The sequence below is a fragment of the Eleutherodactylus coqui genome, chromosome 3 (genome assembly GCF_035609145.1).
Source record: "Eleutherodactylus coqui strain aEleCoq1 chromosome 3, aEleCoq1.hap1, whole genome shotgun sequence".
NCBI classification, from domain to species: domain Eukaryota; kingdom Metazoa; phylum Chordata; class Amphibia; order Anura; family Eleutherodactylidae; genus Eleutherodactylus; species Eleutherodactylus coqui.
Window position 1 is genome coordinate 35,989,788 of NC_089839.1, and position 21,193 is coordinate 36,010,980.

General features: G+C 45.6%; 1 protein-coding gene across 1 annotated transcript in view; it reads right to left on the bottom strand.

Annotated features, from left to right (window-relative positions):
* SLC1A4 (solute carrier family 1 member 4) overlaps window positions 1-21,193 on the bottom strand; it is a 44,271-nt gene that overhangs the window by 13,956 nt on the left and 9,122 nt on the right. Inside the window, exons 2-3 of the mRNA XM_066595483.1 lie at window positions 6,397-6,439; window positions 5,369-5,431 (exon numbers count right to left, since the gene is read on the bottom strand). Of these exons, the coding sequence (XP_066451580.1) occupies window positions 5,369-5,431; window positions 6,397-6,439 (106 nt within the window). The remainder of the gene's footprint in view (window positions 1-5,368; window positions 5,432-6,396; window positions 6,440-21,193) is intronic.

Sequence of the window (21,193 nt, forward strand, 5' to 3'; positions counted from 1 at the left end):
TCAACAACCATTGTAGATGAAATATATGAAAGCTATCTAAAATAATATGTCTTTGTTGCCCATAGCAACCAATCACAGTGCAGCTTTCATTTCACCTCAGCAGTATAAGAAATGAAAGCTGCTCTGTGATTGGTTGCTATACCACTGAGGTAAAATGAAAGCTGTGCTGCGATTCGTTGCTAGGGGCAGCAAAGACATATTTCAATTTAGACAGCTTTCATAAGGGTGTGGTGCCCATAGCAACCAATCACATTGCAGCTTTTATTTCTGAGGTAAAGTGAAAGCTGCACTGTGATTGGCTGTTATACTGCTGAGGTAAAGTGAAAGCTGTAATTGGTTGCTATGGGCAACAAAGACAGATTTTCTTTTAGACAACTTACATAATGATTCCGGCCTACTCTTCCATGGCCGACCCTGTATTATCAGTCACACACATATGTACGGAATTATGATTTAGTTTGTTACCCCACTAGAACCATCTTTTCCTCATTCTGAAATGGCTGATAACAGGGAACAATAGATAACATTTAATAGGAGGAGATATTGGAGCACGTGGAGAATCACTGGGATGATTTCGCCATTTTCTGTCATGATAGTGATGGGAATAATCATAACAGTTTTCCTATTTTCCTGATATGTCGTGACAGCACACTAAGGCCTCATGTCCACGGGGAAAATAAGATCCGCTGAAGATTCTCCATGTAGAATCTGCAGCGGGTCCCTCCTGCCCCGCGGACATGAGCGCTGAAAATAAGAATTTAAAAGCATTTACCTATCCGTAGCGGGCGGGGAAAGCCTTCTCTTCCTCACGGCCGGATCTTCTTTTCTGGCCGGCGGATGAATTCGTCACGCTGGCGGCACGTCGGCGACGTGCCGCGCGCATGCGCCGGGCACATCCGCCGAGCCGAAGCAAGGGAGATGCGGCCGTGAGGAAGAGAAGGCTTTCCCCGCCCGCGCCGGATGAGTAATTCTTTTAAATTCCTATTTTAGGTCTCCCGCGGATCCGGACGGCTTCCATAGGCTTCAATAGAAGCCCGCGGGAGCCGTCCCCGCGGGAGACCCGCACGAAAATGGAGCATGGTCCAGATTTTTTCATGCTCCATTTTTTTTAAAATCCCTTTTATTGACCATCCGCGGGTATTTATCTACCCCGCGGGTGGTCAATGCATCCCTATGGGGTGCGGATCCGCGTGCGGGAGATCCGCTGCGGATCTTAAATCATATTTTGCCCGTGGACATGAGGCCTTAGGCCTCTTACGTTGTCTGTATCGCAGGCGAAAGACGTGTGGATAGAAAAAAAACGCCAAAAGTTGCGTTTTCTCCCTCATTCACATTGGTGGCTGTGGCGTATTACCGAATATATGCGCCACAGCCCGGAAATCCCTCGGTCGGTATAAATGCCTTCTAAGGGCGCCCACCCACTGGCGTTTTTTTTCCCTGCGAAATTCGCAGCATTTTTTTCTCTGCAGGGGTCTATGGGACTTGTAATGTTAAAATCGCGATCGCGCAAAATCGCGATTTCGCGGTAAATTGCGATTTTGCGCGATCGCGATTTTAACATTACAAGTCCCATAGACCCCTGCAGAGAAAAAAATGCTGCGAATTTCGCAGGGAAAAAAAACGCCAGTGGGTGGGCGCCCTAATACGGAACTAGAGCCAGCTGTAATGTTTTTGTGAGTTGGACGCAGCTAAAGTCCCTCCCTTTTTCTGCAGCTCCCATAAAAGCCTATGGGAGGCGCCAGTGTATACCGGCCGACAGATAGGACAAGACCTATCTTTTACGGACGCATATAAAATCAGCCACCATATTTGGTCACTAATAATTCCCGGCGCAACATTCCTGTACAAACTCTGACCCCCTTTTCATCCTGTTAGGGGCTGATTTTCAAAGTGCTCCTACTTATTCTAGGGCCTGTCCACCTGATGATGATAATCATCCATGTTCATATAGTGCCCATGTATTCTGCAGGACTTTACAAGTCAGAGGGAACATAGACAAAATAAGACATGCGGTATTAAAGCAACAGACGTTGAACAACAGGGTTGAGGGTCCTGCTCTCAAGAGCTTACAATCTATGAGAAAATAGGGGTGGCATAAGAGGTACAAGTGATTTTTCTGTGTGGTGCAGAGATGAAGGAAGAGATACAGGGAGGTGCAGCACTGTGGAGAGCGTTAGGGATGAGGCATTAGTTTAAATTGTATTCTATATTGGATGGGCAGCCAGTACAGTGACTGGCACAGGGTGGAGGCATCTGAATAGTGTTTGGGACAGGGTGGAGGCATCTGAATAGTGTCTGGCACAGGGTGGAGGCATCTGAATAGTGTCTGGCACAGGGTGGATACATCAGTGAAGTGACTGGCACAGCGTGGATACATCAGTGAAGTAACTGGCACAGGGTGGAGGCATCAGAATAGTGGCTGGCACAGGGTAAAGGGAGCAGTGTAGAGACTGTCAAAGAGTGGAGGCATAAGAATAATAACTGGTTCAGAGTGGAGGAATCAGTTTAGTGACTGGCGCCGGGTGGAGGTATCAGTGTAGTGACTGGCACAGGGTGCAGGCATCAGTGTAGTGACTGGCACAGGGTGCAGGCATCAGTGTAGTGACTGGCACAGGGTGCAGGCATCAGTGTAGTGACTGGCACAGGGTGCAGGCATCAGTGTAGTGACTGGCACAGGGTGGAGGCATCAGTGTAGTGACTGGCACAGGGTGGAGGCATCAGTGCAGTGACTGGCACAGGGCCAGAGGCATCAGTGCAGTGACTGGCACAGGGCAGAGGCATCAGTGCAGTGACTGGCACAGTACGGAGGCATCAGTGCAGTGACTGGCACAGTGCAGAGAGATCAGTATAGTGACTTGCACAGGCTGGAGGCATCAGTGTAGTGACTGGCGCAGGGTGGAGGCATCAGTGTAGTGACTGGCACAGGGTAGAGGCATCAGTGTAGTGACTGGCACAGGGTGGAGGCATCAGTGTAGTGACTAGCACAGGGTGCAGGCATCAGTGTAGTGACTGGCACAGGGTGGAGGCATCAGTGTAGTGACTGGCACAGGGTGCAGGCATCAGTGTAGTGACTGGCACAGGGTGCAGGCATCAGTGTAGTGACTGGCACAGGGCAGGGGCATCAGTGCAGTGACTGGCACAGGGCAGAGGCATCAGTGTAGTGACTGGCACAGGGCAGAGGCATCAGTGCAGTGACTGGCACAGGGCAGAGGCATCAGTGTAGCGACTGGCACAGTACGGAGGCATCAGTGCAGTGACTGGCACAGTGCAGAGAGATCAGTATAGTGACTTGCACAGGGTGGAGGCATCAGTGTAGTGACTAGCACAGGGTAGAGGCATTAGTGTAGTGACTGGCGCAGGGTGGAGGCATCAGTGTAGTGACTAGCACAGGCTGCAGGCATCAGTATAGTGACTGGCACAGGGTGGAGGCATCAGTGTAGTGTCTGGCACAAGGTGGAGGCATCAGTATAGTGACTGGCACAGGGCAGAGGCATCAATGTAGTGACTGGCACAGGGCAGAGGCATCAGTGTAGTGACTGGCACAGGGCAGAGGCATCAGTGTAGTGACTGGCACAGTACGGAGGCATTAGTGCAGTGACTGGCACAGTGCATTGAGATCAGTATAGTGACTGGCACAGGGTGGAGGCATCAGTGTAGTGACTGGTGCAGGATGGAGGCATCAGTGTAGTGACTGGTGCAGGGTGGAGGCATCAGTGTGGTGACGGGCGCAGAATGGAGGCCTCAGTGTAGTGTCTGGCACAGGGTGGAAGCATCAATGTAGTGACTGGCACATGGTGGAGGCATCAGTGTAGTGACTGGCATAGTACGGAGGCATCAGTGCAGTGACTGGCACAGTGCAGAGAGATCAGTACAGTGACTGGCACAGGGCAGAGGCATTAGTGTAGTGAATGGCATAGGGCAGAGACATCAGTGCAGTGACTTGCACAGGACAGAGGCATCAGTGTAGTAACTGGCATAGGATGGAGGCATCAGTGCACTGACAGGCACAGGATGGAGGTATTGGTGTAGTAAGTAGACAAAAAGATGAGCCTGACCACTGCATTAGGGCTTCTACCCACTAGTGCTTTTTTAACACTGCGATATCGCAGCGTTTTTTAAAAAATGCAAATGTCAATGGGACTTTCTAATGGTCAAATCGCATCGCACAAAAAGCGCAAGTTTGTGCTTCTGCGATTTTTGTGCGATGCGATTTTAACATTAGAAAGTCCCATTGACATTTGCATTAAAGGGGTTGTCCCGCGCCGAAACTTTTTTTTTTTTTTTCAATAGCCCCCCCATTCGGCGCGAGACAAACCCGATGCAGGGATAAAAAAAAAAAAACGGGTAGTACTTACCCGAATCCCCGCGCTCCGGTGACTTCTTACTTACCTTGCGAAGATGGCCACCGGGATCTTCGCCCTCGGTGGACCGCAGGTCTTCTGTGCGGTCCATTGCCGATTCCAGCCTCCTGATTGGCTGGAATCGGCACACGTGACGGGGCGGAGCTACGAGGAGCCGCTCTCTGGCACGAGCGGCCCCATTCAGAAGACAGAAGACAGGACTGCGCAAGCGCGTCTAATCGGGCGATTAGATGCTGAAGATTAGACGGCACCATGGAGACGAGGACGCTAGCAACGGAACAGGTAAGTGAATAACTTCTGATAACTTCTGTATGGCTCATAATTAATGCACAATGTACATTACAAAGTGCATTAATATGGCCATACAGAAGTGTATACCCCAACTTGCTTTCGCGGGACAACCCCTTTAAGGATAGATTGGAGAGGGGAGAGTTTGGTGAGGGGAACAGCGATCAGTAGTGAGTTACAGTAATCCAGCTGAGAATGGATCAGAGTAACAATAAGAGTTTTTGATGTCTCCACAGTGAGAAAAGGGCAGATTTTGGAGATGTTTTTGAGGTTCGGGTGACATGAGTGTGCAAGTGATGGAAGACTGGGAGTGAAAAAAAGAGTAGAGTTAAAAATGACAGCAGGACAGCGGGGGTGCTGCCGATTAGTTATGGCGGTACCACAGACGGAAATGGAAATATTTTTTTTAGGTCGTTTAGTAGATGGCGGAAACACGAGATTTTCAGTTTTTGCAAGATGCAGTTTCAGATAGAGAGACAACATGATGTTAGAGACAGCAGTCAATCACTGGTGTTTGTAGTAGTGAAGAGATGATGTCACAGGAAAAAGTGTATAATTGGGTGTTGTCAGCATGGAGATGGTACCAAAAGCCAAATCTGATCACAGTTTGTCCAAAAGGGGCCATGTAGGTGGAAAAGAGAAGCGAACCCTGAGGAACCCCAACAGCAAGAGGAAGAAAAGTAGGGCTTGCAAAAGCACAAGAAGAGGGAAAAGCTCACCCGCTCTATGGTGACGTTTCCATCGGTCGTGTTCTTTGTGTAGGTCACATAGTCAGTTACATACTGGAAAAAAAGTATAAGAAAAGTTAGTAAAACACAGAACAGAACTTTTCATGTGCCTAGAGCAGGGAAGAAAGAGATCAGTGCAGGGAAAAGGGAGTGTAGCTCTGTGATGTCTGATATTGGCGGGAATACTTTAAGCTTGTATCAGCCAACTAATCAGCCAACAGCTTTCTTATGTGTATTTAAATGCGAGGCTCCACCCACATTTGAAGACTGGGGGAACTTACCTTAACCGTTTCACTCCCTTACTACTTATAACAAAAACTCGTAATAGTTCTTGGTGTTAGAACGTGGGGTAGGCCGCAGCTTTATTAAAAAACGTTAAAAACATATTAACTCTTTTAAAACTTTTCAAAAACTATAAACTCTTTCCATGTTATGATACATCACGATTTCTTGAATCTGTAAAAAATACCACAGGCGTTCGTAAGCCCCGATCTCCTTCAGGCTTGCTAACCTTCCTCGACCTATATCGCAGCTAGCATGGAAAGCTCTTCGCCTCTAACCCAGCTATGATGACTTCTGAAACAACTCAATACTTCCATATGTCCTCATAACCGAAACCTTGCCAGTAAACCCTCAAGGGTGGGTAGGCGGGTGTCTTCCAAATCCTTTTTTCTCCGTCTTCCACGTGGTGCTCCTTTGCTACAGTCCTCCCTCTTCCTTCTTCTTCCTCTCTTTTGACTCTCCTCCCACTTCCTCTCCTAACTCCACCCATTCCCCCACTAGGTTCGCTCCCACTTAACCCTTTTGTTCTCTGCCCCCCAGTCCCTTGCAGCTACATTATGCATTTTGCTGCAAGCAAAAAACATCAGGGCCTGGCTTAAATCCATAAAAGTACCGGACATAATAGATATGCCCCAATGTTCTCAATAAATACAGGTTCACAGAAATTGACAATCCCAGTATCGGACGAGGGATACATTTTTACCCATATTTTATTTACAGTTCATTATGTGTCTTACCGATCGGAAGGCTGCGGCCACAAGATTTGCAGGCATCAGGTTTCTGAAAATGAAAGAAGAAGGAAAAAACCAAGACAAAATTAAGTAAACGATCTTGTAGAAATAATAGGAAAATTCTGTTATGTTTTCTATAGTTTTATACTATTTCTGCAATAATGTTTTCTTTTGCTTTTTTCACATTTTACACTTGGAATTGTAGACTATGAAGAGAAGTATTGGGTAATTGGGGGAGAGGTAGGAAACCTTTTATAAATGTAATAACCTCCCCCCAACCTCTACCCCCCCTTTAAAAAAAACTCTGCTTGCCATTTCACAGACCAAGGTCTCTAGTAGAAGCATCTTACTCAGGTTCAGGTGATGCCAATGCTTAGAATCCTAGCATCTCCTAGGTGCAAAGAGATTAGCACTATCGTCATAGGTGAAATGGCATATCTGCTACCAAACACCTCAGTTCTTTCACAGCACTGAACCTTGAGGGTCTTATCCCCTGATGATTCACTGAACCTTGAGGGTCGTGCTTATTCCTTTATGATTCAGTCAAGAATCACAGACAAAACACGTAGGAAATGGGAAACCTTGCATTGCATCATGTGCACCTCGCACGTTGTGCGATGCTTTGCCGGCCCCATTGAAAACAAAGGGCGACGTGTTTAAAGGCAACGCGCAAAGTTAGTACATGATGTGATTTTTATCAAAAATTTTTTATATATATATTCAAAAGAATGGGATTCATATTTGTGCAAGATTTGTGCATCTTGCAACGCACAAATCTTGCATGATTTTCTTGGCTGTGTGAAAGCGGCCTAAGGGTAAGGTTCCGCATGGGATCACTGTTGAGTGCAGGTACTCCATATTATGTGTTAAGACGGAAACCAAGACATATATGCGGTACAGCAAACGGAAAATGGCTTTAGTTGTACTACTATACTGTAGATGACAATTACTCACTACTTTGAACTTTTGGGTTTCATTGTATGTATATATTTTTAAAAGTTAGATTTTAGAAGCTACTCGAGTTTTACTGTAATAATACATATACAGGGGGAAGCCATTACATCTTGTAATAATTAGTTCTTAAAGGGCAATTCCACTAAAATCACGTAATCCCCTATTGGCAAGATAGGGGATATTTACCTGATCAGTGGGAGTATGAGTGTTTGAACTTGACTATCTTCGTCAGTCCCACTCATATGATTGAAGCGGTGGTCAAGCTTGAGCATGGTTGCTGTATTAATGTTTAGTCACACAGTGGGACACAGGACCCCCATTGAGGCCATTGGTGGGGGCCCAGCAGTTCAACTCCAATCAAGTAGTTATTGCTTATCTTGTAGCTAAGAGTTAACTTGATTTTACAAAAAAAACAAACCTCCAAGTTACATTGTAGACTAGGAGATGTGTTACATACAGATTCAGCTGCACATTTCACCCTTTGCTTAGCAATTCTCCCATAATTCTGCAACACTATGGACATGCTGATGGTCTAACTCCAACTCTTCGGCAAAATAGATAATTGTTACAATCAGTGCCGGCCCTAAGTTAGACGGCACGGAACCTTTTGGGGACGTCCACCCACATTCATAAGAAAAAAAATATGTATTACACTGATAAGCAGAATACCCACATCAGAACACATCAGGGAATAAATACTGTACTAGAACCAAGCTCATGATATAACTACAGCATCTGACCCATGCTCATAACAAATACAGCATCAAAACCAAACTCAGAACCTAAATACAGCATGAGAACCAATCTTATAATATAAATACAGCACCAGAACCAAGCTCTGTACCTAAATAAAGCACCAGAACCAAAATCCTAGCAGAAATACAGCACCAGAAACAAGCTCACAACAGAAATATAGCACAAACCAACCTTAGTACATAGATACAATATTGGAACTTAGGTCATACTCATAATATAACTACAAGCACGTACTTAATACACTCAGAATTAAGCAATTGTGTTGTGGGAGTGTCGATGGGCTGACAGTGGCACCTCAGAACATCATGGTAGGAGACAGAACTAGAAAAAGGATGATTCATGTAGCTCCACAAGACAGTGCCACATGGAGGAAGAAGATTGTCTGGCTTGGTAGTCCTAAGGGGGCAATAGCCCCAGCCTACTTCCTTTTGAGGCTCCTCCTACAAATTGGTGGTCAACACCCTGTGTGACTACATGGATCACACATAGCTAAGGCCAGTCATGATTACAATTACTTCTCTATTTCACTGGAGTTCTTTTTTGATTTTCTTACGTCTGGGCAGTTCAAAACTTTCCGTGCCTTATGTGGGATCGAAATAGTAAAAAAGTGTCAATAATGAAAGAAATGATAAACTCCATTCATAGGCTATGAGGTTATACATTTCAGTGAGTTAGTTATTTACCTTGGAACAAGTATAAAGTGGTAGAGTTCCGGTCAGTATGACCCGAATGATGACTCCAAATGATAAGATACGGATCCATTAATAATCCAAAATCTGCAAATAAGGAAGATGGGACAATGCCTCTGCAGCGCCACCTATTGGATGGCAGCATTTCTTCAAATCAATGTATGACTCATGTTTTATCATTCTGTATGTCCCATTCTGAAAAAATGCACTCTTTGCATAAGAGACTCTTGACAGATTCTTTTTAAGCTATTTATTAATGACCTGGTAGAAGGATTGTGCAGTAAAATATCAATATTTGCAGATGATATGAAACTATTCAAACTAAATAACACAAGAGAGGCCAGTAAAGGTAAAGTCCCCTGGTGCAAGCACCGAGTCATGACTGACCCTTACGGTGACATTTCTTGGCAGACTGTTTTTGCGGGGGTTGCCATTGCCTTCCCCAGTCATCTTTTACCTCCCCCCACCAAGCTGGGTACTCATTTTACCAACCTCGAAAGGATGGAAGACTGAGTCAACCTTGAGCTGAACTGGGTGGGGATTGAACCTGCAACCTTCCAGTCATGAGCGAGAGCTTAGGACTGCATTTCTGCTGCCTTAACACTCTTCCCCACACGGGGCTTTGAAAGTCCAGTATGTGGTTGCAAATGGATCTGGAGGTCCCTGGTGAGAGACCCCCAATGATCTAATACTAATGACCTATCCTGAGGATAGGCCACCAATAATTTACAGCAGGACAACCCCTCTAAAATCTTTTTACGGGCTTGTTCATACTATCGCTTTGGTTTCCGTTTTCCCCATCTGTTCAGGAAGTAGGAAAATGGCATCTCTTGGCCAAACTGATCCGTTGGCGTTTGATGGAACCAAATGGCACTGAATGGACCACATTAACTATAATGGCGCCACCGGTTTTCATTCCTACTTCCGTCATTTTACATGATGAAATAGCGCCGCATGCTGGACTATTTCATCCTGCTTATTAGCAGAAATCAGTGATGAAGATTCTGAGCGGAACCTCCAATGCTGATGTGAACAAACTGTCAATTCCAGGTTGTAATGGAACAAACCTCACACCCATTCTGGGAGCTCACGATGGAGAGAGAGAATGCCATCCCCGACCCACTCACCCCCTAGGTGTCTCCGCACACTTTTTGGGTACTCTACTTAAAGAGAGACGACACTCCTTTTGACCCACATCACAGGCCTCTCACCAGCCAAGCCAGGAACCTACTGCCCACTGATGAGGGGCAATCACCCCGAAACAGCTATCTGTGTATGGATTCTGGCTTGGTTTCCTATTCAAGACACTGTTTTACAGACTTAAAAGTTGTACATTGATTTGAAGGAATGCCGCCATCCAATGGGTGGCGCTGCAGAGCTAGTGTTCCATCTTCATTATTTGCACAAAGCAGGAAAAACACCAAGGGGATGAAGAAAAGAGTTATCACGATACATAATATAGCCCGATCGACAAATACAGCACTGCTACGTAGGAGTGGTGCAGGATTGCTGAAGGATTCCAGTAGGAAACAAAAAACTTCTCCTTCTAGAATCTCTCTTCTCCAAGTTCTGTAAAAGTTTGGACATTCCCAGCAGCATTTTGGACATCTATTCATACAGTAGCCGTTTGCTTTCTAGTGAACAAAGAGCCGGGAGCTTGGAAGCAATCTGGCAAGTTTCCAGTTCTTTGAAAAGCTCTTTATCAGTTGCTTGGCCCTCGCTGGGTTAGAACTTGGAAGCATTTGTGTTCCTGTACATGAGTCCCCTTTATACACATTTTCTCCTTTCAAAGGCCTAAAATATCCCAAGCTCTCTGCTTCTCTACACATTTCACTTATACGATATCTGTATAGCCTAAGTCACTTATATTATATACATATATTATATGGAAACCTGGCTGGGGCTTCTTATGGTACATTATTTGAAAAGAGGTTTATTCAATGACTTAAACTTTTGTTAGATGTCAATAGTGACCATCTTTTGTAGTTTTTTTTAGCTTTGGGGCGGTCAAAAGGATGTTGGCAAGGTCATACATGTTATAGAAGAAGCCCATGCAGTTGCTATGGTCTCTTGAGAAGAAGCCAAGTTCTTAACAGTCATTATCCTTTCCCATAGGCATACACAAGGCCCCCCTGTCCACAGTTACAGCTACATTAGCAAACATGTGAGGAATGACTAGAGGTTCATGCCTACCTACTTTTCTACAAAGGATAAGAAGGAAGAAAACAAGTATGGGGCTGGCCATGGTTAATGGTGGTTAATGAACCAGCAACAGCAGCGGGGCACAATTCACATTTTTGCTGTAAAGCCCTGTCCAGATTTTGATAGGAGTTTGTTAAACAAGAAGATCCTTGTAACTACACTGTTAAAAGGGTTGTATGAGCTAAGAAAAACATGGCCGCTTTCTTTCAGCGCTACTTTTGCCTATGGGTTTTGTGGGCTTTTGTCACCTCCAAATGGAGGTGTCTTCTGCTGGACCTTTAGAGCCCTGTTGTACTGAAGAAGGCCCATTATTAGAGCCTGGGTCCATTGGAGGATCATCTGGTGGACCAGTCCAAACCTGACTCCATTGATGCAGAAGCAACTTGTAAGGGGGTCAGAAACGTTAAAGGGGTATTCCAAAGACTACCCTGTTTTCTCAGAAAAATAAGACATATCCTGAAAATAAGCCCTACCCTGATTTTGGGGTAGACTTGAAATATAAGTCCTACCCTGAAAATAAGCCCTAGCTGATGTCCAGAGCTTTGCCATGTGTCCTGCAGTCCTCGTTCACCCACAGAAGATCACTTCAAATCCCACCTCCCGGAAGCGATGGCTTTGATTGGCTCTCAAGCACTGCTCAGCCAATCAATGCAACGTTTGATAAACCAATATGATGGCTGTAATTGGTTGATCAAGCACTGCATTGATTCGCTGAGCAGTAGTCAAAGAACCAAGCATCACATTGTGGGGGTGGGACATCAATTGGCCAATCAGTGCCATGGCTCAGCATGTCGGATCTCCAGAGAGCATCTGGAGGGACCTGGACCGAGCCTGCTAAGTAAGTATAATAAGTCATTCTCTAAAAAAATCAGACCTAGTGCCTCTTTTGGGGTAAAAATTAATATAAAACAGGGTCTTTTTTGCAGGAAAACACGGTACATATGGATGTCATAGAGCGGTTTGCTTTCTCGGGAACCCTATCTATATGAATAGAGAGCTGCTATGGAGAACTAGTAGCTACTGTGGTGGACCTGACCATTCCATTCATTGATTTTGCTCTTGGGATTAGCAATATCTCCTTTAAACAGAAGATATCAAGTTTCTTAATGCTAAGCTACTGTAGGCACAAATATTCTTGCAGTATTTGGTACAGGAGCTCATGCACAGAATGATGGGACCATCGCATGGAACTAATAACTGGAAAATCATGTGTGGTCTTACAGAAAACACTTTCAGCCTCCAGGAAGATAACAGCACTTATTTGTAACATTCCAGAGCTAAAATCCACATAAGAAGTTGAATACCTTTGTAAATACTTTGCAAACTCAAGGTCCGTGGGCCAAATCCAGCCTACCATGTCATTTTATGTGGCTCACGATGAGGTCCGGATACAGAAGAACCAGCTCTCCACTTTCCCCGGAGAATGCAGCCAGCACTGGGCAGAGGGATTGGTGCCAGCACAGGGAGTGGGTGCGATCGTGAATTCTAATCTACGCACCCATCTCCATACTGCTATGTTCAACAACTCACAGGCGGTGGCACAGCTCTGACAGCCCTACCCTGGCACCCTCGCCAGCGTTTTTCACGTGTGCAATAAAAGGAGAAAGAATGCCCTTCCTGACCCACATCTATAGGCCTCTCACTAACAAAGCCAGAAACCTGCTGCATATTCATGAGGGGCAATCACCCTGAAACAGCTGTCTGCACATGGTTTTTCTGGCTTCGGCCCACAATTCCCAGTCATCGTTAGAAGGCTTGTTTAAAAAGTCTGACATTGACTTGCAGGAATGCTGTCTTCCAATAGGTGGTGCTGTAGAGGTATTGTTTCATCTTTCTATTTGCATATTTCACAGAGGAGCATGGGTGACCCTAAAAGTCTCCTCACCCCTTCTTGATGCTCTCCTTAAGGAGAAACGATACCCTTCCTGACCTCTTGGGGATCTCGGTGAAAATGAGTTTGACACCCCCGGCTTACATGGCATTTTATTCCTCATTCACTTCTTAACTTTTACATAGGGACAGTCATCGCTGAGTGAATGGAGGCAGAGTGGATCGTTCCGACCCACCTGTCCACCACCATTCACAGTAAACAGGCAGTCATTCACAGATGAAAGATGGCCTGTTTACATGGCAGATCCATCATTCAGTTTTTATGTATGTGGAAACTGAACAGCTAACTCGGAAATCTGACGATTTCTCAGCCCCTGTAAATGGGCCCTTAGAGGATAGCCACACAGTAAAGCTGGCCATACACTTTAGATAGCTGCTGGACGAATGCTCGTTTGGTCAACAGGTATTTTCCCGACCTTCTACAGGTTCACTGAAGGTGTATGTGTTCCCAATGGGGGTAGGAATTAATTGCAGCGGGCCACCTTTAGTGATGGCTTATTCCCCTTAGGACTAAAGTATTGGGTCATGAGGGGAAAGTCAGAACACCCCCATACATATTATATAGTCAGCCGGAATTGGTAAGTTCAGCTAATATTAAAGGTGTATGCCAGAGTTCTGGAAAGTTTTTTTCACGTTTTTACCCATCCATAAGTGAAAACTGATAAACTGGTGGGGGTCTGTCCACTGGGACCTCCAATAATCCCAAGAACAGGGGTCCTCCTCACTCCTGGATGTCTTCTACCACGTGCAATGATTGAATACAGCACTGGCCGCGCAAATGTGGCTGCTGCACTATTCATTTCAATTGGGCAGTCCCATTGAAAATTAATGAAGGGGCACTGCACATGCGTGACTGCGGCTCTATTCAACCTCCTCCTTGCTGCCGGGTGTCCAGTGAGCTGCTATACAATGCATGGTGCTGTGCCTGATATGGACTGAAGTGATGATTGCTTTCATCTGAGCGTCGCTGTCTCTTCAATCAGCTGTTTGGTTTGGATCCAAAAAGAAAGGACCCGGCCAATCACCTATTGATAAGTTATCCTAAGATTGGGTCACCAATAGTTTACTCATGGAAACTCCCTTTAAAGAGGACCTCTACAGGGGCATAACTATAGAGGATGCAGGGGATGCGGTTGCACCCGGGCCCAGGACCCTTGGGGGGCCCATAAGGCCTCTCTTCTCCATATAGGGTCCCCAGTACTATGAATAAAGCATTATAGTTTGGGGACCCTGTTACAGGTTTTGCATTGGGGCCCTGAATCTTCAAGTTACGACTCTGGGTATGGGTACAGAAGGAGGGAGGGGGGTCCAGCTTAACTTTTGCACCCGGGCCCCTGAGCCTTTAGTTACGCCCCTGGGCCAGTAGGTTATTCTGGTGATTTGTATTTCCCATGAAATAACAAGATTGCATTGTGTGCTGACAGTGTCAGACTATGTATAGACATACCTTATAGACAAGGATAATGGTAGCAATATGACATCTAACATAGGACAAGTACAGTGCTTGTAAGGCTACCTTCACAAGGGCAAGTGCAATATTGGGCTGTGAATCACAGCCCAATATTGCACTTGCCAACATGCGATATCCCCGCGGGTGCGAGGCGTTTTTATATCAAAACCACCTCGTATCACTTTGGCAGAGGATCTTGGAGTCTCTCCAATTGTTTTCAATGGAGAAACCTCACATTGCATCGCACCCCGTGCACCAAAGATAGAACATGCTGCAATGTGCGATGCAGAAAAAGAAAATCACTCATATGTATGACCTATTCAAAAGAATGGGGTTTATATTCAAGTGTGATTTTGTGCGTCTCGCCAACGCACAAATCTCGCACAATTTTCTCGGCCATGTGAAGACGGCCTAAAGAAGATAACAGGATCCTTACCCAAGTCTGATGCTGCTGCCATAATATGACAAGCAAATGCTGTGCGAATAAAAGAGTGATCATACCCATCCACATATGCTCCTATAAATAAGAGCGCCAATTATAGTCAGTCAAAAGCACATGATTACAGGTGGAAGTCTATAGGAAGTGCAAGATGGAACGCAAATCCTACGTACACATGCGCCAATCATACATGCACAATCAGAATACAGATGGTACAAAGAGGAACTGAGAACTAATAACATTTCAGCCTATTGGAGGGAAGTGTTTAAGACTACCGCTTATACCATATAGTCATTGGAGGAAAGCAGCAGTCAGAAAGTCAATGGATGCTATGTACACTGATGTGCCAAAAGTCATGGGATAGCAGTATGTAAATTGATCATGAAGTTGCATTACTTTAAGTGATGGCTTGGGGGCGCTTACACCTGTATAAGGTGAGTGAGGTTGAACACTGGCCAGCGTGCTCTTGGCGAAGTGATGTGAATTATTCGAGTTGGAATGAGACATGATAGTAAGTGCCAGATGGATGAGATATTTCATTTATGTAATTGTGCGGGCATTAATTAAATCGACAGTGAGGAAAACCTCACTGAAGACATTACTACCCACAGCGGACAGCGTAGTGGCTGCCTACGAGTGCTTAATGATCATGATCGGTGTCTGGCTAGAATGGTCTGTGGGAGCACACAAGCAACTTTGGTCCTACACAATATTAGATCTTGTCCCATGACTTTTGGCACATCAGTGTATATATCTACAACTGATGAAGTTGTGCTGCTGGTGCATTTCAGTTTTTTTTATCAGTAAGCAGCACTTGATAGGATATCCAGCGGGATCGATGATAAATAATACACTAGTACTGAACACGAGACTCTGGGATTTGTGCTTCCCTTCCAAGAACCTTGTGCTAGTCCACCGAGCAAATCAATTACTGCACATTACTGTATGCGGCTTCTGTCAATGAACAAAAAAACTCCCCCACCGTCATCCCACTACCAGCCAGTGATAATGAGAACGTGCCGGAAACCATACTGATCACAGATGAGGACGCGCTAAATTTTAAGATGAGGAAGAAGTGTTGTGAGCCTCGTATTCTGGGACTTCACTGGTGAGGCTCTTGCATCATCAGCATCATGGCTTCCATTACTACAAGAGCCATGATGGATCTGATGGATCCTATTGATTAATACTGGAAATAATAGTGCAGCATGTTACGTTATTCTAATGGTCAGTGAGACGAGAAGGAGTGGATTATATATGATCAGTATGAATATTGCCCATCTATATTTACATTTATATGTTGTTTAACCCCTTAAGGACCAAGCTGTTTTGTACCTTAAGGACCAGACACTTTTTAGGGATTTTACCCATGTGGGGGTTTTACTGCTCTATTTTTTTCCTTCAGCTACCAAAATTATTTTTGCTGCGTTTTTTTTCCCGTGACATATAGGACTATTTTTTTATATCTTTTTCACTGACTTTTTTTTCCCGTTTTTTAGTTTTATTGGGGGTAAGAAGCTAAAAAAATCATTTTTTTAACATTTATAATTTAAAAAAAAATGATTTTTATATTTACACTAAAATAAAGTATGGGAACGGGTTCCTCTATTTGTTTCGGACATTTTGATATATAGTATGTATGGTTTTGGTTTATTGGGCGCATACGGCGATGGTTTTGGTTGGCGTCTTCTTTTGTATGTATTGTTGTTTTATTCTGTTGTTTTGTTTTACTTATTTATGTAATTGTGTTTTTTACTATCTATGTCCCCTATGACGTCATCCCTCTGGGGGACATTCACATATTTTTTGGAGCCCTAGTTACTGGGGAAAGCAACCCCTGTGGTGACATTAGTCACCTGCAGAGCTGCCAGGGTCTAGTCTGACCCTCCAGCTCTGCAGTAGCAGGGAATCCCAGGACGTCACATGACCCCCCGAGGCTCCCGTAGTGAAAGTACATGTTACTTTCACTTTCCCCATACAGTGATCATTGAGCACTGTATATCGGGGAAGCAGAAGGCAGGAAGGGTTAAAAACCCCTCCTGCCTTCTGCTCCGGGTTATCAGCTGTCACTAACAGCTGATAACCCGTTCTTGCCTCTGACTGATTGCAGAGCCAGGAGACTTAGAGCACCCTCGTAATTTTACTATCGGCGGTGCTCTAAGCCCAGGACCAGCCGCCGTAAATTTACTGTGGCTGGTCCTAAACGGGTTAATCCAGGAGAACATCCCGCTGCAGAATCCAGCCCTGGCAGCAGCCGGCATGCACGTGTACATGACATTTCTTCTAACTGTACTGCGGATGGTCCGCATGGCGAGCCCCGGACATCCCCAGGATAGTTTTGATGCAGGTACCTGCGACCTTTCCGCAATGTCATTGTGAAACGGCCGCAGGTCGGACTGCTTCCGTTGACTTCAATGCAAGCCTTCCATGCCGAATCCGTACAGAAATAGAGCATGCTGCGATTTTTTCTCGCAATTGATTTGTGTAGAGGAAAACATGTTTTTCATAGCATGCTATGGGCAGAATTTGCTGGGGAATCTGGAGGCGGACAACCACTCCAGATTCCGCAATGCAAATCCGCCCGTGTACAGGTGACCTTATAGATGAAGAATGGGTTACACATCCCCTGCACTATAGCACTCCACAACTCATTGCTTGGGTTCCAGAGTTCTGTCTGATATGTTCTTCAATACTTGGCATTACAAGGCTGATACAAGAAATGCCTCCAGGACTTTCACACGGACAGAATTTGGTCACAGGACACATGGCAGATAATTCTGCATCAAAATCCACATGGCTCGTCGCAGGATTTTAATGCAGAATGAGAATGGATTAATTCTGCCAGCAATTCTGCATCAAAGTCTGCATGTAGGTGTGCGAATCTTGGTGCAGATCTCCGCAGCAGCAGCTGCATGTTGCTATGTATCCTTGGCCCAAATTCTCGACCGTATGAAGGCGTTGCGTGCTTGCGTGTTTTACTATACTTTTTGCATGCGCAAAAAACACACAAGCGCGCTCCCATTCAATGAAGTGGGCAATTAGTGGAATTAGTTCCATATCCGCTCTTTCCCTGTGCAGGAAAATAGAGCATGCTGCGTATTTTTTGGCACAAACAAAATGCGCGCGCAGACTACTTATGTGAACGAGCCAATGAAATCAATGGGTTCTATTTACGGCATACTGTGTGTGACAATTGTTTTGTGCTGCAAAAATATGTTAGCGGAAATCTGGCTGCATTTACGTATATGCATATGTGCTGTGTAATTGCATGATGGGCTTGCATTTTTGCGTGTGTCTGTGCATGTTTTAATGTACTTTTTAAGTATGCATGTCATGCGTATTTGGGTGCACAAAAAAACACATAACTATGCTCCCATTCATTTAAATCGTCAATGAAGTAAATGATTTAATATGTGGTGTTTGTGCGCAATACGTGCAAAAATAGAACATGCATATTTTTTTGCAGGAACAAAATGCGCAAGGAAAATATGCTCATGTCACAACTTTATTGAAATCAATGGGTTCTATTCACGGTATTCTTGTATCTTGTCGCCACCGGAAGTGTGGGGGGTGACAAGATACAGGCTGCTTGACCTCTCAGGTCCTGGCAGTCACTAACAGCGGCTTACCTAGTGCTCCAGCGGCTTTCCTGGCGCAGATTCCCTGCAGTGGGCAACAGCGATGGACAGTGAGGGAGCTGCGGCGGCAGAGCATCTACCCCAGCGGCCTGCTTGCACTGGCCAGCGGCGGCAGCTAATGAGGAAGCGGTGGCGGCAGAGCGGCTTCCCTGATGGCCTGCCTGCACTGAACAGCGGTGCCGGACACTGAGGGAGCAGCGGTGGAAGACCGCCTTCCCTGGCGGCCTCCCACCACTGGGCAGCGGTGGCCGCCACTGAGGGAGCAGCGGAGGCAGAGCGGCTTCCCCGACAGACTCCCTGAACTGCCCAGCGGCGGGGACACTGAGGGAGCGGGGGACCTGCGGCGACGCTAGCACAGCGCTGGGTGACAGTGAGTCAGGGAGGGAGGGGGACGCGAAGGCTGGAGGGGAGCGGGAACACTGCAATCAAACTCCGGGGACAGCGCTGGGTGACAGTGTGGCTGAGGTGAAGGGTTAGGGTGAGTGTTTGTTTCAGTGTTGGGGTTAATACTGAAATAAGCCTTAAACGTAAGCCTCCATCCCAGCATGAAGTAAATCCCCACGCTTTAAGGCTTGACCCAATCAGGAGCTAGGGCTGTGACAGGGGCGTTCCTCCATAGAAGCCCTGTCAAACTCCTAGATTCCGGTGGCGTCAAGATACAATAATATCTCTATTCACTGTGTATTGCACAAATGCATTAGTGTGAGTGAGCCCTAAGGCACTAGTGTGCATGATTTGGAGCTACTTTAGTTGCCACACTGAACTTAGGCCGGTTTAACACAGGCAATGTAAGAGTCTTCCTTGCAAATAAGGAAACTGAAACGATACCTCTGCAGCGCCACCTATTGGATGGCAGCATTCCTTCAAATCAATGTACAACTTTTTACCAAGTCTGTAAAACAGTGGTTGGGAATAGGAAACCAAGCCAGAAAAACTACTCACAGACAGCTGTTTCGGGGTGTTTGCCCCTCATCAGTGTGTAGTAGGTTTCTGCTCGGCTGGTGAGAGACCTGTAACATGGGTCGGGAGGGGTATCATCTCTCTTCCTTCACATGTGCGATGTTGTCACTCAGGGCTTGCTTACACGAGCGTGTATCGGCCAGCGTTTTCACGCCCGGCTGATCTATGCTTCAATCTAAGCAGTTCCCACCTTCTCTCCCCCTCACCAGCTCTCTGCCTCTCTCCTCCACTCTGCCGTTTGCAATGGGAGGGGGCGGGGAAGGGGCAGAGCTCCCGCTCTGTCCCGCCAACTCCCATTGCTGGCTAGAAACAAGGGGTGGGGAGGGGCGTATATATCGGCCTGCCGTGAAAACCTGACCAATATACGCTTGTGTAAATAAGCCCTCATGCAAAGTGGCGTGAAAAAAAAATTGCAGCATGTGCTATCTTGCTGCTATAAGCCTTTTTTTCCTTGCCACTCTTTTTCTATGGAGCCTTTGAAGTGGCCCGTTGAAAGAGAATGAAGTGCTGGTCCAAAATATGGAAGAACTACAAATCTTTCCATTTATACTTTCTCTCCACTCTTTTACACAGCATATTTGCGCGATGGGTGTTGCATTTTTGCACGTGTCTGTGTACTTTACTGTATTTTTTGCGTGTGTATGTAGGTATGCTCCCTTTGATTTCAATGGCCAATTACGTTTAACATGGGCTAGCTGGTAACATAATATGCAGTGCAGATGCGTTCGTGTGAATAAGCCCTTACTGAGGATTACGAAGCTCAGTAACGGCTCTATACATCTGCAGAGTTTGGAACGTTTAACTCTATCAGCTCCAAGAAATAGTCGTCTCCAGATCATCACTTCAGATTAGGAGACTGCAGGATGGCGAAGAGACCCCCGAGAGAGTGTCTGCTTCTCTGCGGAGGGTTCTACACCAGTTCAGCCAAGCTTATAGATGTAGATCTCGGGTCTGCGGGCCACAGCTCGGGCAGTGAATCCCAGGAACAGCTAAGAACCCACCAATTAGTGCTGCAACCAAAATCAGAGGATGTCTTCCTGCTACTGTTATTTTTGTAGCAGCTAAAAACAATGTATCACTTAATGAGCAAATTTGGAAAAGGCAAGGGAAGCTTTAGATCAATCACTAATTAACTGACATGAAACTGCTCCTTTCTTCTCAAAGAGTTTCTGCAGCAGCCTGCGGTCCCACAACATAGTGACACCAGCTGCTTCAGAATTCTGTAGGGGAGAGGAGACCTTGAGGAGTTCAGTGAAGCTCCTTCCTCTCCTTTGCAGACAGCTGGGATGTAAATCATAAAGTATAATGTGCCCTCGTAGTTCTGCACCCTGTGTTCAAGTATCTGGCCAGCAGCTTTGTGTTGAGGACGGGTAGGGAAGGGCTACTTGGTGGATTTACTTTTCCTTGAATTTAATGCTTAACTCCATATAATATTGACCAAGGTGTCATAAATAAGACAATGTAGTACAATAAGGAATATTCTTGTAAGGCTAGGGGAAGGTGGAGAGGTATTTTATTAAGACCAGCAACAGCGTGGGAATCCATGGCACTTCAGTCAGGTTAGATGGCACCCTCTCTCGGTCATAAAGAAAAAAAAAGGACATATATTGCATTGATAGGCAGTTTGTCTGTATTGTGCTTCTGCGGAAGGCAGTAGGATAGCAGTGTACCCATACTAAAACAGCTCAGTGAATAAATACAGTACCAAAACCTAGCTCATTACATAAATACAGCACCAGAACCAACCTTAGTGCACAGTTACATCATCAGAATCAAACCCAATACATAAACACAGCACCAAAACCAACCTTGGTTCATAGCTACA